The sequence below is a fragment of the Pleurodeles waltl genome, chromosome 6 (genome assembly GCF_031143425.1).
Source record: "Pleurodeles waltl isolate 20211129_DDA chromosome 6, aPleWal1.hap1.20221129, whole genome shotgun sequence".
In the NCBI taxonomy this organism is placed as follows: Eukaryota; Metazoa; Chordata; class Amphibia; order Caudata; family Salamandridae; genus Pleurodeles; species Pleurodeles waltl.
Window position 1 is genome coordinate 52,124,064 of NC_090445.1, and position 13,188 is coordinate 52,137,251.

Genomic DNA, 13,188 nt, shown 5'->3' on the forward strand with positions numbered 1-13,188 from the left:
GTGGATATGCGTTAGTGGCGAGGGAGGTTGAGGATGAGACGTGCGGCTGCAATTCGCTGGAGTTTTCTTTGAAGCTTGGCTGTGGTCCCTGCGTAGAGGGCGTTGCCGTAGTCCAGTCTACTGCTAATGAGGGCATGGGTGACTGTTCTTCTTGTTTCTAAAGGCATCCATTTGAAAGTCTTGCATAGCATGCAAAGGGTGTTGAAGCAGGAGGATGTTATGGCGTTGATTTGCTGGGTCATGGATAGGGAGGAGTCCAGTAAGATGCCAAGGTTGTGTGCGTGGGTGGTGTGTGTTGGGGGTGGTCCGAGGGTGGTGGACCACCAGGAGTCGTTCCAGGCTGTCTAGTTGGGGCCGAAGATGATGATCTCTGTTTTGTTTGAGTTCAATTTGAGGTGGCTTGTTGTCATCCATTTGGCGATTTCGAAGAAGTCAGACGTGCAGGTTAATCTTGGCGGTGGCTGGGTTCCTGGTGAGGGAGATGATGAGCTGGGTGTTGTCAGCGTATGAAATGATGGTGATACCGTGGGGATGGAGGATGTTGGTGAGAGGAGCCATGTAGATGTTGAAGAGGGTAGGGCTGAGGGAGGATCCTTGGGGGACCCCAGATGAAATTGGGTCATTAGTTGGGGAGGGGTGGAAGCCCCACTCAAATAACAAATACAATTCTTGTCAGGATGAACCACAATAGTCAATAAATAAACCTGTGCTTAACCCTCGGCTAGCTTGGCACAAATGCAGCCAGGATTACCTTAGAAGCAATCTGTAAAGTATTTATGCAGCACTCAAACATTAATAAAGTTAAAACACAACACACTGGAGGAGGGTCAAGACTGGAGGAGGGTCAAAACTGATTTTCACGAGGTTGGGTTCAAACGAAGGTGGCATCTTGGGTGAAAAAAAGATGTAGAGGGATGCTACCCAAGCGACTGCCAGTGGCCAAGATTAATTCATGCATTCCTTCCATCAACTTTTTGATGTCCTGAATTTCTCAAAGTGGCACTTCCAGAATAGTAATTAAAAATCCAACTTTACCATTACAGAGGATTTTATATCACTTACACACACATGTCCTACATTTTAAATACCATGTAACCTGCCATCGGAGCTTTTAGGGCCTACATTAGGGTTGCTTTACAAGTATTATGATGGAATGTTTAGACCTAGAAAAAAATGTATTTTACTTGTTCGAACTGGCAGTTTTAATACTGCACACACAGGCTGCAGGTCTGTAGGTATGTTTTATATAGTTGTTTAGCATTGAATTTACAGGCCCTGGGTACATGTAGTACCATTTACTAGGAACCTATATGTAAATTAAGTGTGCCAAGCAAGTATTTGGCAATTTTACCATGTTTTATGGAGAGAGCACAAGATCTTTGCCACTGGTTAGCACGGAAAAAGTCCTTATGCAAAAACTATTTCATCAGCAAAAGGAGAAAATCTCAGGGTGACCCTGGAGAAAGGGCCAAGTCCAAACACTAATACTAGAAAATATTACACAGAAGGGCATTAATATGGCAGTACAACTTGTTGGATAGGGGCTGTTTGCAAGTGTATCAGAAACACAAGTACTATCTGACATATTGGGCCTCATTCCAACCCTGGCGGTCTATGACCGCCAGGGTGGAGGGACGCGGAAGCACCGCCAACAGGCTGGCGGTGCTTCAGAGCCCATTCTGACCGCGGCGGTAAAGCCGCGGTCAGAAAAGGGGATCCGGCAGTTTCCCGCCGGAATACCCCTGGCTGGGCTGAATCTCCATGGCGGCGCTGCTTGCAGCGCCGCCATGGAGATTCCGACCCCCTTCCCGCCATCCTGTTTCTGGCGGTTTTTACCGCCAGGAACAGGATGGCGGGAACGGGTGTCGTGGGGCCCCTGGGGGCCCCTGCACTGCCCATGCCACTGGCATGGGCAGTGCAGGGGCCCCCTAACAGGGCCCCACAAGGATTTTCACTGTCTGCATTGCAGACAGTGAAAATCGCGACGGGTGCAACTGCACCCGTCGCACCCCTGCAACTCCGCCGGCTCCATTTGGAGCCGGCTTCATTGTTGCAGGGCCTTTCCCACTGGGCCGTCGGGCGATCTTTTGGCGGTCGCCCGCCGGCCCAGCGGGAAAGTCGAAATGACCCCCGCGGTCTTTTGACCGCGGAGCGGTCTTTCGACGGGGTAAAGTCAGAATGACCCCCACTATGTCCTAAATATCTTTCTCAAAAATATTCCCCATTGGGTATAGATTTTCTATTATTAATTCCAAGGAGGGAATATTTTTGTAGACATATTTAGTACCTAATGTTTATGTCATTTTATATCATATCATCCATTTTTCAGTGCCACACTTTACCAGATGTTACATCTACTCAAATGTTGCAGTGCCCGTTGCATTCCTGCTCCCACCAAATCATGCCATGGGTGGCATGTGGGAAAATTTTAAGGAAAAGTGCATGAAGACAAAGCATTTTCAGGTTCAGGACACTACCTTGCTGCTGGGACAGAAGGCCCTATAGAAGAGGCACCCTGACTGGAGGACATGTGTACATGCTCAACAGACCAGGATATCAAACTCTCCATACTCAATCTGGAGCCACAAGAATGACTTGGGCCCGGTCGTTCCTGACCTTCATGAAAACTCTGGACAGGAGAGGTATTAGAAGAAAGACATCTGATTCCTCAGCTGCACCCCAGACAGTGGAGGCTGCCACTGAACAGGGGTAGTGGGGTGGGACAGGGTGCAAAGGAACGGGGGTTGTTTAAAAAAAAAAAAGAAGAAATATGTAAAAAACAAAAACACTTACCTTTGAAGGGAGATGCAGCAGCGTTCGTGTTTGGTCTGAGTGGCCTGCTTCGCCGCTCAGAATGAGAATGGGAGCCTGTACATGTTCTCTACCCGGCTGTGCCATACAGCCGGGTAGAGAACATGCAAAGTGTGAATGTCTTTTTTGCTGGCCGAACACGGCTGGCCCAAAAGACAAGCGCACTTTGTGTACACATAGCCCTCCTTAGACCCTGCAGCCCAGCCCCACCCCACCCTACAAAGAAACATAGAATGATAATAACATAATGTACAAAGACTATTTTCATTTAATTTTTCCTTTTTGGAAAGACCAGTGGGGCGGCGCTCCTCCACCTATGCGGAGGAGCCACCCCGATCCCAGATGAGATGTGTCTCCAAGCCAGAGCTGCCTTGGAAACTCCAGCGCGCAGAAGTGCTGACATTCCACATTCTCTGCGGTGGCAAATAAATCTAACAAAAGTTCTCCTCAATCTGTGAAGAGAACTTGCCCCACCTTCGGATGGAGACACCATTCATGATCTGCAAGGCATAAACGGAAGAGTTCGTCTGCTCTGGCATTCAGAGAGCTTGCCCGATGTTGAAGCATCAGGAATAAATCATGACATTTCTGCCATGTCCAGAGATGCAGGGCCTCTTGCAATACCACATGGCGGGGGTGTTGTCTGTGAACACCTGAACCAGAGTTCCCTTGATGGAAGGAAGTGAGGCTTTCAATGCCAGTCAGATCACTTCAGCTCCAACAGGTTGATGTGGAGCTGGGACTCCACCAAAAACAAGAGACCTCTGATCTCCACATCTCCTAGATGGCTGCCCCAACCTAGGAGTGACACATCTGTCACCAATGTGAGATCTGGGTGGGGAAGCGAGAGGGGTCAGCCACTGAACCAATTGCGGTCCATGAGCCACCAATGTAAATCGTTTGCAGTCCCCTCTGATATCTGGACCAGGTTGGAGAGATTCCACTGATGCTGTGACCAGGGGGTCTTAAAGTCCTATAGTAGAGACCGCAAATGCCAACTGGCATGTTTTACTAACAGAACGCAGGAAGTGACGAGGCCCAGCAGCTTTAGAGTCATTATCACCATAATCCAGAACAGAGACTAAATGATTGGAAACATATCCTGACTATCCTGGACTCGCTGTTTTTGAGAATAACCCCAAAACTGCACAGTATTCGCAACAGCTCCAATGAAAGGGAGCATCTGAGATGGAGTCAGGAGTGACTTTGCCACATTTATAGTGAACCCCAGCGAATGCAGGATGTCTGCCACAGTCTGGAGGTGAGAGACAACTGCCTGGGGCAATCCCACTAACAACAGGCAGTCATAGAGGTAGGGGAAGACTGGAACCCCTGACCTCCGCAGATGGGCTGCAACCACCGCCATCACCTAACTGAACACCCAAGGGAAATGTTAAGGCCAAAGGGAAGCAGAGCGTGAACAGTAAGATAATGCTGGTGGGCAGGCAGATCGAAGATATGGAAATAGGCATCCTGTAATTCCAGCGCCACCATCTAGCCTCCAAGGTTGAGGGCAGACAGTACCTGAGCCAATGTGAGCATCTTGAATTTCTCCTTTTTCAGGAATTATTTGAGGGAGTGTAGGTCTAGGATAGGATGGAGGTCTCCCTCTTATTTTCAGCTCCAGAATGTAGTGGGACGTTTGCTGCTGGCACACCCTTGATGGCTCCTTTGGCCAGAAGAGCCAGTACTTTCTGTTAGAATAGTGAGAGGTGGTCTTCTGTCAGCTGATCAGAGGATCAGGGCAAGGGTTGTGTGGTCTGCTGGAATGGGAGGGCATGGCCACACTGGACGATCTGAAGCACCCAGTTGTCTAAAGTTATTTCTGACCACAGTTCAGGTGATAATGAATCCTGCCACCAACTGGGTGCCATGGTGGAAAGAGGGCAAGCTAAAGTGGTTTCTGAGTTGCAGTTAAGGGGGTGGGCAAATTAGGTCGACCTCTGAATCTGGTTCTCACAAGACGCGTGGGAGCAGTGTACATGGCTACAAAAGGACTCCGATGCCTGCTGGCTGTGGCTGTTAGTGGGAAATGGACACGACTGATAGCCCCTCCTGTAGTTAAAGGAGGGGCAGAAGGCAGACCATGGTGCATGGACTATGGTCAGCCCCAACGACCTAGCAACTAATAATCTAGCAGTGTCCCTACTGTCCCCCTAACGTTTTAGCATGGATGGTGAACCCTAACTTGTGGAGTAAACACACTTTTTAGCATTGATGGTAGACCCTAACTTGTGAAGTAAAGATACTGGAGAGGGTATAGTAAGAACTCTGGGTGCAGGGGGCCATGGCGGTGGACCTGCCCTAACCCTGTCCCTAAGACTCTTTAGAGGAGGAGGGGAAGCTTTAAAGAAGAATTCCTCTTCAAAGATTCATCTCTTCTTTTTTGCAGATCTGGAAGGAAATCTGTTGGTGCTCATGTGAAAGAGGCTTGGTGAGACTCTTCACTGTGGAAGGGTGAATAAATATATTTTTGCTTCTTGTCCAAGACATTTTGGAGCTGGAGTGTGATTGGACCCTCACTTGTTTCTGACCTGATAGCTGAGGGTTCCTCAATGCTGGTCTGGCTGGTGGTCTTGGTGTGCACTCCAGCTCAGTATGAGTACTACGCATTGCTCTCTACTGCTGCTCTTGATGAGCCAGTCTTCTAGAAATGGTAGGATGTGCAATGCATTTCTGTGCTGATGTGTTGCCTATAATGCTCGACATAAAGCACTTTTAAGGAGGAATAAGATGTCGTCTTGCAGAGTAAACATGTGGAGTACTTTGACAGAATAGAGTAATTTAGGGCCTTGAGGTCAGGAATGACCATTGAGTGCTGTCCATTTTGGGGTTCAAATATACAGGAAGTAAACTCCTTCACTGCACTGGTGTGGGGCACTAGCTCGATTGCAGCTTGGGCGGTGAGTGCCTGAACTTCCTCCCCTTTAAACAAAGCAGATGGTTGTGGCTGAGGTGAAATGTTTGCTTGCATGGCGCGAAACTCTAGGTAGTACAACTGCCATACTACGGAGAGCACCCATTTGTTGGAGGTTATCTCCTTCCTTTGGGGAAAGAAAAACCTCAGTCCTCCCCTGGCAGGTGTTGTGTGATTAGGGGACTCACCTAACACCTGTTAGGTTAGTTAATAGTTAGTTGAGGCACAAGCACCCCTGTTGGACCCACCTTTACTACCTCTTCCATTGTCCCAGCATCAATCCTTGCCAAAGGGGAGAGGTTGCTGTTTTTTCACCTCTCATGTCCGAAAGTTACAAAACACAAACCTAGAAGCAGGGGTCTGCAGGGAACCCATCACTTTGGCTGCTTCCAAGGTATTTTTTCTGTTAGGGCCAAAAAGATGCTCCTCATAGAAAGGTTAGGTTGCAGGAAGCCAGAATATTATAGCAAAGCATTGTGTCGCACTACAATAATGGGGTTAATCTACACCTACCATCTAACACACTCTTAATGCTGACATTGGAAACCACTTTTCCCTCTGCCACCAGTTCTTAGAGTCTTTTCCAGTGGGTCTCATGGATGTGTTTGATCAGTTCCTCCATTTCCTACCAACGGTGTTGATGGTGGTTATCGGAAGAGCAAGATAACATAATTCACAGTCCTCCTTGTTGAGGCAGGCCCTGTGCCACATACTTCCCTGCTGCATCTGTTGCTCTCTTTTCCTGAAGGAGACGAGTCCTCGGTCACTTGTGCAGAGTCTTATTTTATCACTGTGTGTCCCACCAGTGGCTCAGGTTCCAGGTCATCTAGGTATGCTTTAAATTTCTTTTCTATGCAGGGTGTGGCATCCCTAGCCTTCACTTGGTTATTAAAGTTTAAGGGTCCACGTTAGCATCCTCCCAGAGGTAGTTTCCCCTCCTCTGGCAATAAAGGCTTCAAGTAAAGTTCTCTGGAGTGGTTTGGGCCTTCCTGTTCAGAGTCAGTTTGGACCGACTGAGGGGGTGATTGTGGAGACTATGGATATGGGGATATGATAATGGAGGAGGTGTGGGTGGAGGAGGGAATCTGGGTGCAGGGTGTCATGGTGGCAGACCTGTCCTACTCCTATCCCTGACACTGTTTAGAGGAGGAGGGGAAGCTTGGAAGAAGGATTCCTCTTCAAACGTTCATCTCTTCTTTTGGTAGATCTGAAAGGGCATGTATTGGTGCTCATGTGAAACAGGTTTGGTGATGATCTTCCCTGTGGAAGGGTGAATCAATATCTTTTTGTCTCTTGTCCAAGACCTTTTGGAGCTGGAGTGTGACTGGACCCTCACTTGTATATGACCTCAGTGCTGGTCTGGCTGGTAGTCTCGGTGTGCAATTCAGCTCTGATTCAGGTTTCCCAGTGCTAGTGATGGTTGGGCATCTCTGCACCCTTTGCCAATGGCTTGCTTGGAGAGGAGGCCAGTTTTCAGGGTTGAGTAGTTTCAGCTCCCAGAGTTGGACCCAAAAGTTAGTTCTTTTTGAGACTTGCGCTCCCTCTAGAGCTGTAATTTCAAGATTTAGTAACTGAAGTAACTCTCTTGCTTTTAAGAAGGGTTAGGGGCCTGGGTGTGGACTGGTTCTGACTCTCATGCCTCAGAGTAAGGCACTTCTGGGCTCTCCTACCCCTGCACTAGTGGAACACCTGAAGGGCCTGCTTATTCTTCCTCAGTGCCTGACGATGTCAGGTGTCTCGGGTGATTCATGGTGCTGCGCCTAGTAGTGCATGCAGCACCGCTCTCTATGGCACCAAAGGGTCTTCTTACACCAAAATTCCTTACGGGTGGTGCAGACAGCCATACAGTGCTCAGATAATAAGCCCAAGTTAGGCACAGTATGTCGGTCTGCCCAGGAGATTTTTGTGTTGCACCTAAGGCAGAACTGGAAGGGTGCTCTCTCCGTAACACCTTCCGACAGTCATTCTGTACATACAACCTGAAGCCCGATGGTGCCCATCGAAGGGGAAAGGATCCTGGTCACAGTCCTGCGAGAAGTCCTCTCTTGCATCACCTCCAAACATGTCAGCTCAGTAGCTGGCACTAAAAAGGTTCAGAACTGTTTCCTCATCACTGGGGTCGAAGTCTTTATGGTTGGCACTGAAAATTCCAGCCCATTGGTTTCAGAGCTTGCACTTGAATGCCTGAACACGATGGTGGAAGAAAACAATCTGAGGTGGAATATTTGTCCTATGCATCATGGACTGAGGTTGGAGTCAAAATAGCTTTTGTGACTCAAAAGCTATTTTGAAAAACAACAACTTGAAAACATCTGGCATTAACACTTGATGGTAGGAGTATATTGAGTATCAGTATCTACAGTGACACATGCTACTAATAAGCAAGTTTCCTATATCAGTTACCTCGTTGAGGTCGTCCAGGTTGGGATCAAAGCCGCTCAACATGGTGATGTCAACAATGGCCATCCCAGACTGCTTTGACTGCTGTTTACGCCTGAAAAGAAAGACATTTTGAGAAGGTAGGGTATGTAGGATCACATTTCTTAAAACTATATTAGAGAAAAAATAAGTTACATTTAACTGAGGGTGTTTTTGCTGTACTAAAGAAAAATAAGTGGAACCACCTCAAAATTGAGAATTGTATTCAGATGTTTAGAAACATTGAAACCATGGTCGTAGTCATATTGATCATTCAAATATTTGTTTATTGAGACAGCCCCTTACATGGTTGTCAACCTGGGGCTTTCTCAAGGCTTGATAAAGTCTTTCAATTTCAAATTCACATCAAATAAGGCAATTCATTCATCACAGTCATATATTCGTCCCGGGATGAATCCCGTACAAAACAGTAGAACTTAATGGCGTTGTCAGTGTTTTTGCTGTAGTTGTCATATAAGTCTCCTGTTGCATAGTGGGTGGGACAGACGAGAAGAATGAATCAGGGGAAGCAACCCAGTGAATAGAAAGATTATGTATATGCAGGAAAGTGATAGTGGACTGTTTACTGTCTCACATGCTAACCTATATAAACATACCTCCTGTATTTAGACCCATCTGTTCCATCACATTATAACCAATCACAATAGTGAAAATGCCCTGTTGAACACCCCATTTATACTGGAGTGGAGCTACCACCCTCTGCAGGGATTTCGGGCATAATGAAATCCCAAAGGGGATTTCACGCTCAGCATGCCGTTGGTGCATTCACCCACCCCTAGCTATGTGTATGTAATAGGAAAGAGAGAAAATCCTCAGTACACACTGACAGTACCCTTTACACAGTGGAAATCCAGCTCTTTAGCAGCCACTCCCCTTCACTTTATACTTGAATTACTCATTATTTTTACTTCCTAAAATTACCTTCTATCGGCCATGGCTATAATTCACATACTGTGAATAGAAATGTATTATCACATTCACTTTAATAGATTAATTCATTATCTGTTGAAAACTATGAGTAATCACTAATGATATGATGTCAGGCAAAGTTCAAGTGAGTCAGTAGGGCCGTGAAAACTGAGGCCCTCATTATGAGTCTTGCGGTCTACTGACCGCCATACTCGCGTTCCCACCATCGACGGGCCGGCGTTGATGACCGCCAGATTACGAGTTTGGTACTTACCCGTTCCTACCGCCAGGGTGGTTAGACCCGCCGGGCTGAGATTAGCATCTCTGGCCCAGCAGTCCAATGAAGACTGCCGGCGGTATTAGAAGTCGGCTTTCCACCGGGGTTTCTGCGGCAGTCGCACTGCCACAAAAACGCTGGCGGAAACGTTACCTGTGACAGGAAATGTCTTTCCTGTCACTGGCAGATGACTCCCCACCCCCCCTGCAAGCCTAATATCACTCATCCTCCCTTCCATACCAGAACCCCCACCCCCATTCCATACCAGAATCCCCCACCCCCTACCAGAACAGCGCCCTCCTCCCCCCTAACAGTACAGCGCCCCCCTCCCTGCATACACGCACACACACAGACACACACATGCACCCCGCACACACTCATTCATGCACCCCGCATACACTCATTCACCAACACTTCCATACAAAAATTCACTCACTAGCATCCATACACACATTCACTTTCAAGCATCCATACGCGCATTCACTTACAAGCATCCATACACGCATTCAAACCTGCATAGAAACTCCCATACACACATGCATACACACGCACACACAACACCCACCAACCTCCCAACCCCCTCCCCTGTCGGACAATCGACTTACGTTGTGCCGCAAGGAGGTCGTCCGGCAAGGATCGCGAACAGGCACTTCCACCACCGGCAGCGCCCCTCCATCAGGACACCGCCAGGCCGTATTACTGCCTGTAATACAGCTGGTGGAGTCGTTTGACGGGGCGGACCGTTGGTGGAACTGCCCCTGCGCCTTCGACTGCCAGCAAGACTACTGGTGGATTGCCGCCCAAATTGTGGTGGAAATCCCTCAGTACTAGTGCTATGGCGGTGGAAAGACTTCTGTGCAAAAGACCGCTGAAGTCGTAATGAGCCTAAATGTGTACCACTATTTTAATTTCCAGTGTGACTTTTTTTGTTAAATTAAATACATAGAACAAATAACACAAAAACAAACTAGAAACATTGATTGAACAGATTAGCTAGAAGAATGCGGGAATGCCTGATCCACAGGTAAGGATCCACAGTAAGTGTTATATTTGTTGGGAACAGGGATCTTGTGCACAGTGGACTCACCACACTCGTTCTCATAGCTCTTTCTATTTCTCTTGTTCTTATTCTCTTGTTCTACACTACAAGTACAAATAGGCAGAGATAAAAGAAAGATAGAGAGGAATAAGATTGTCAGCCGAGGGCATAGGGGCTACCAGAACTTATCGCCTTACTGAGGAATTAATGCCTCGTGGCTACAAGAAATAAAAAGTATTTACAAGGAACACATTTCATCCTTGCAAAGTATTTACGTATTTAATGCACCATAAACATTTAAGGGATATATTCATCTAGTTAATGTGGATAACAGACTGTATCATGGGTAGGAAAGATAGCTATAAATGCATGCCTGCCATGTGCTTATGTGTAGGAATTAGGACATGATAGATCTTATAATTCACTAGCTAGGTCAGCTAAGGTTAGTGAAACCTTTCAGCACATTTTAGGTCTTCAGCTAGAGGTACGTGAACCAAAATGAAAAGTATCAGATTGAGGTTCCACAAGCATGCATCATTAATAACTCTAAAAATGATATTCAAAAACAGCATTTTTTGTGGATAAACTGCCTAACTCCAGGTTTCAGTAGGATTTAAATTCTGCTGAAATTGTGCCCCTTTGGAATCAGCTTGAATACCCCACAAAAAAACAGACAGGAGGTAAAGAAGGTAAGATGTAAAGGAGGTAATGTCATCCGAGGACCATGAAAAGGGGCAGGAGTACGTTGCCAGAGACCAGCAGTAGAACTGAAGCATTTACTCCTGCATTGAGTCACAAAGGATTTCTTCTGGTCGACTGTGTCACATCAAGGTTGGCCTTTCAGAGCCCCAACTACTGCAAGGTCTTTGGAAGCAGGTTGAGAGAGAGAGATTTAGGGAATAGGTAAAGCATTAGGGGTCTAATTTAGAAGCGGCTTGAGCTGCCGATGTGTCACTTTTTTTGACACACCAGTGGTGCAGGCTGCGTGGCTTTACATGGCCTTGTAGATATGGCCCCCTTTCACGTATTACTCTGCGTGAAAGGGGCGTTCCATGTGTGTTGCTGTGGGTGTTCCCATGCGACACCCATGGAATGTGAAGCATTCCCAGACTAACAAGGTTTGGTAAACCTGGGAATGCGTAAGTTTCCTATGCTACCCCAGGGGTGGTGTAAGGATGGCTCAACAAGGAGAAGGAAAATGTCACTTACCCAGTAAGCATCTGTTTGTGGCATGTAGTGCTGTAGATTCACATGCTCTGCATACTCCTACCATCTAATGTTGGGTCCCGAGTGTTGCAAGTTGTTTTTCTTTAAAGAAGCATTTTCGAGTCACGGGATCGAGTGACCCCTCCTTCTCGGTGATAGTGCCCATGGGCACTGACTCCTTTGTTAGATTGTATTCCCACAGGCAGGTGGAAAAGGAGCATAGACAAAGTATAGAGAAAGAGATGTCCATACAAATGTAACTACATATCTACAATTATATACAAGTATAAAGCAACTGAAATGGCCACAGGCGTCTGGGGAGGAGGGAAGGCGCATGTGAATCTACAGCACTACATGCCATGAAAGATGCTTACTGGGTAAGCAACAATTTCAGTTCAATGGAATGTGTGGCTGTAGCTACACATGCTCTGCATAGACTGTAAAGCATTCCCTCCATAAAAGCGGTGGCTAGCCTGTGGGAGTTGTAGTTGACTGGAAAAGAGTTTGTAGCATAACTTGACCTACTTTGGCTTGCTGATGTGGTAACACATTCACACAGTAATGCTTTGTTATTGTATGTGGTGTACACCATGTAGCTGCTTTGTAAATGCCAGCTATAGGTATGTTTCCAAGGAAAGCCATAATGGCTCCTTTTTTCCTAGTTGAATGTGCTCTAGGTGTACCAGGTAAGTGTCTTTTTGCTATAGCATAGCAAGTTTGTATACACTTTACTATCCATCTAGCTATGCTGTGTTTGGATATTGGACTGCCTTTGTGAGGTGATAAAAAAGCTACATAGCGCTGTTTAGTTTTCCTAATATCTATAGTTCCATCAATGTAAAACATAAGTGCTTTTTAACATCTAAAGTGTGTAGAGCTCTTTCCGCAACTAAGTCAGGCTGCAAAAAAAAGACTAGTAGTTCAATGGACTGGTTGATATGGAACTGAGAAACCATTTTTGTGCAAAGGACCACCTGATCCCTATTGATCTGGAAGAAAGGTTCTTCCAAGGTTAGGGCCTGGATCTCACTAACATATCTGAGTGATGTGATAGCGACTAAGAACGCCACTTTCCAAGGAAGATACTGAAGAGGGAATGAATTAAGTGGTTTAAATGCAGGGCCCATGAGCCTGGAAAGCACAATATTGAGGTTCCAGGATGGTGCCAGAAGCACTCTGGGTGGAATGACTGTTTTAAGGTCTGCCATGAAAGCTTTAATGACTGGGATTCTGAACAAGGAAGTATGTTGTCTGGTCTGTAGATATGCAGCTATAGCTGCAAGATGTAAACAAATGGAGGTGTGAGCTAAATTTGATTTATGTAAGTGTAGCAAATAAAAGATGTCTTGGACAGTAGCTTTAATAAGATTAATATGTTTGGGTTGGCAGTAGCATACAAAACGTCTCCATTTTGCAGCATAACATGCTATGGTTGTGGGTCTACAAGCTTCCCTGAGAATGTCCATACATTCCGCAGGTAATTCTAAAAGACCAAACTCTATGACTTCAGGAATATCGCAAGGTTGAGTGACTTGCGGTCTGGATGTCTGATCTGTCCTTGATTTTGAGTGAGAAGGTCCAGCCTGTGGG

The 13,188-nt window shown here is 46.5% G+C and overlaps 1 protein-coding gene across 1 annotated transcript in view; it reads right to left on the reverse strand.

The window, feature by feature from the left end:
* The window catches only part of LOC138299178 (complement C4-B-like), a 541,079-nt gene that overhangs the window by 42,231 nt on the left and 485,660 nt on the right, over positions 1-13,188 (reverse strand). Inside the window, exon 34 of the mRNA XM_069237273.1 lies at positions 8,132-8,222. Within this exon, the coding sequence (XP_069093374.1) occupies positions 8,132-8,222 (91 nt within the window). The remainder of the gene's footprint in view (positions 1-8,131; positions 8,223-13,188) is intronic.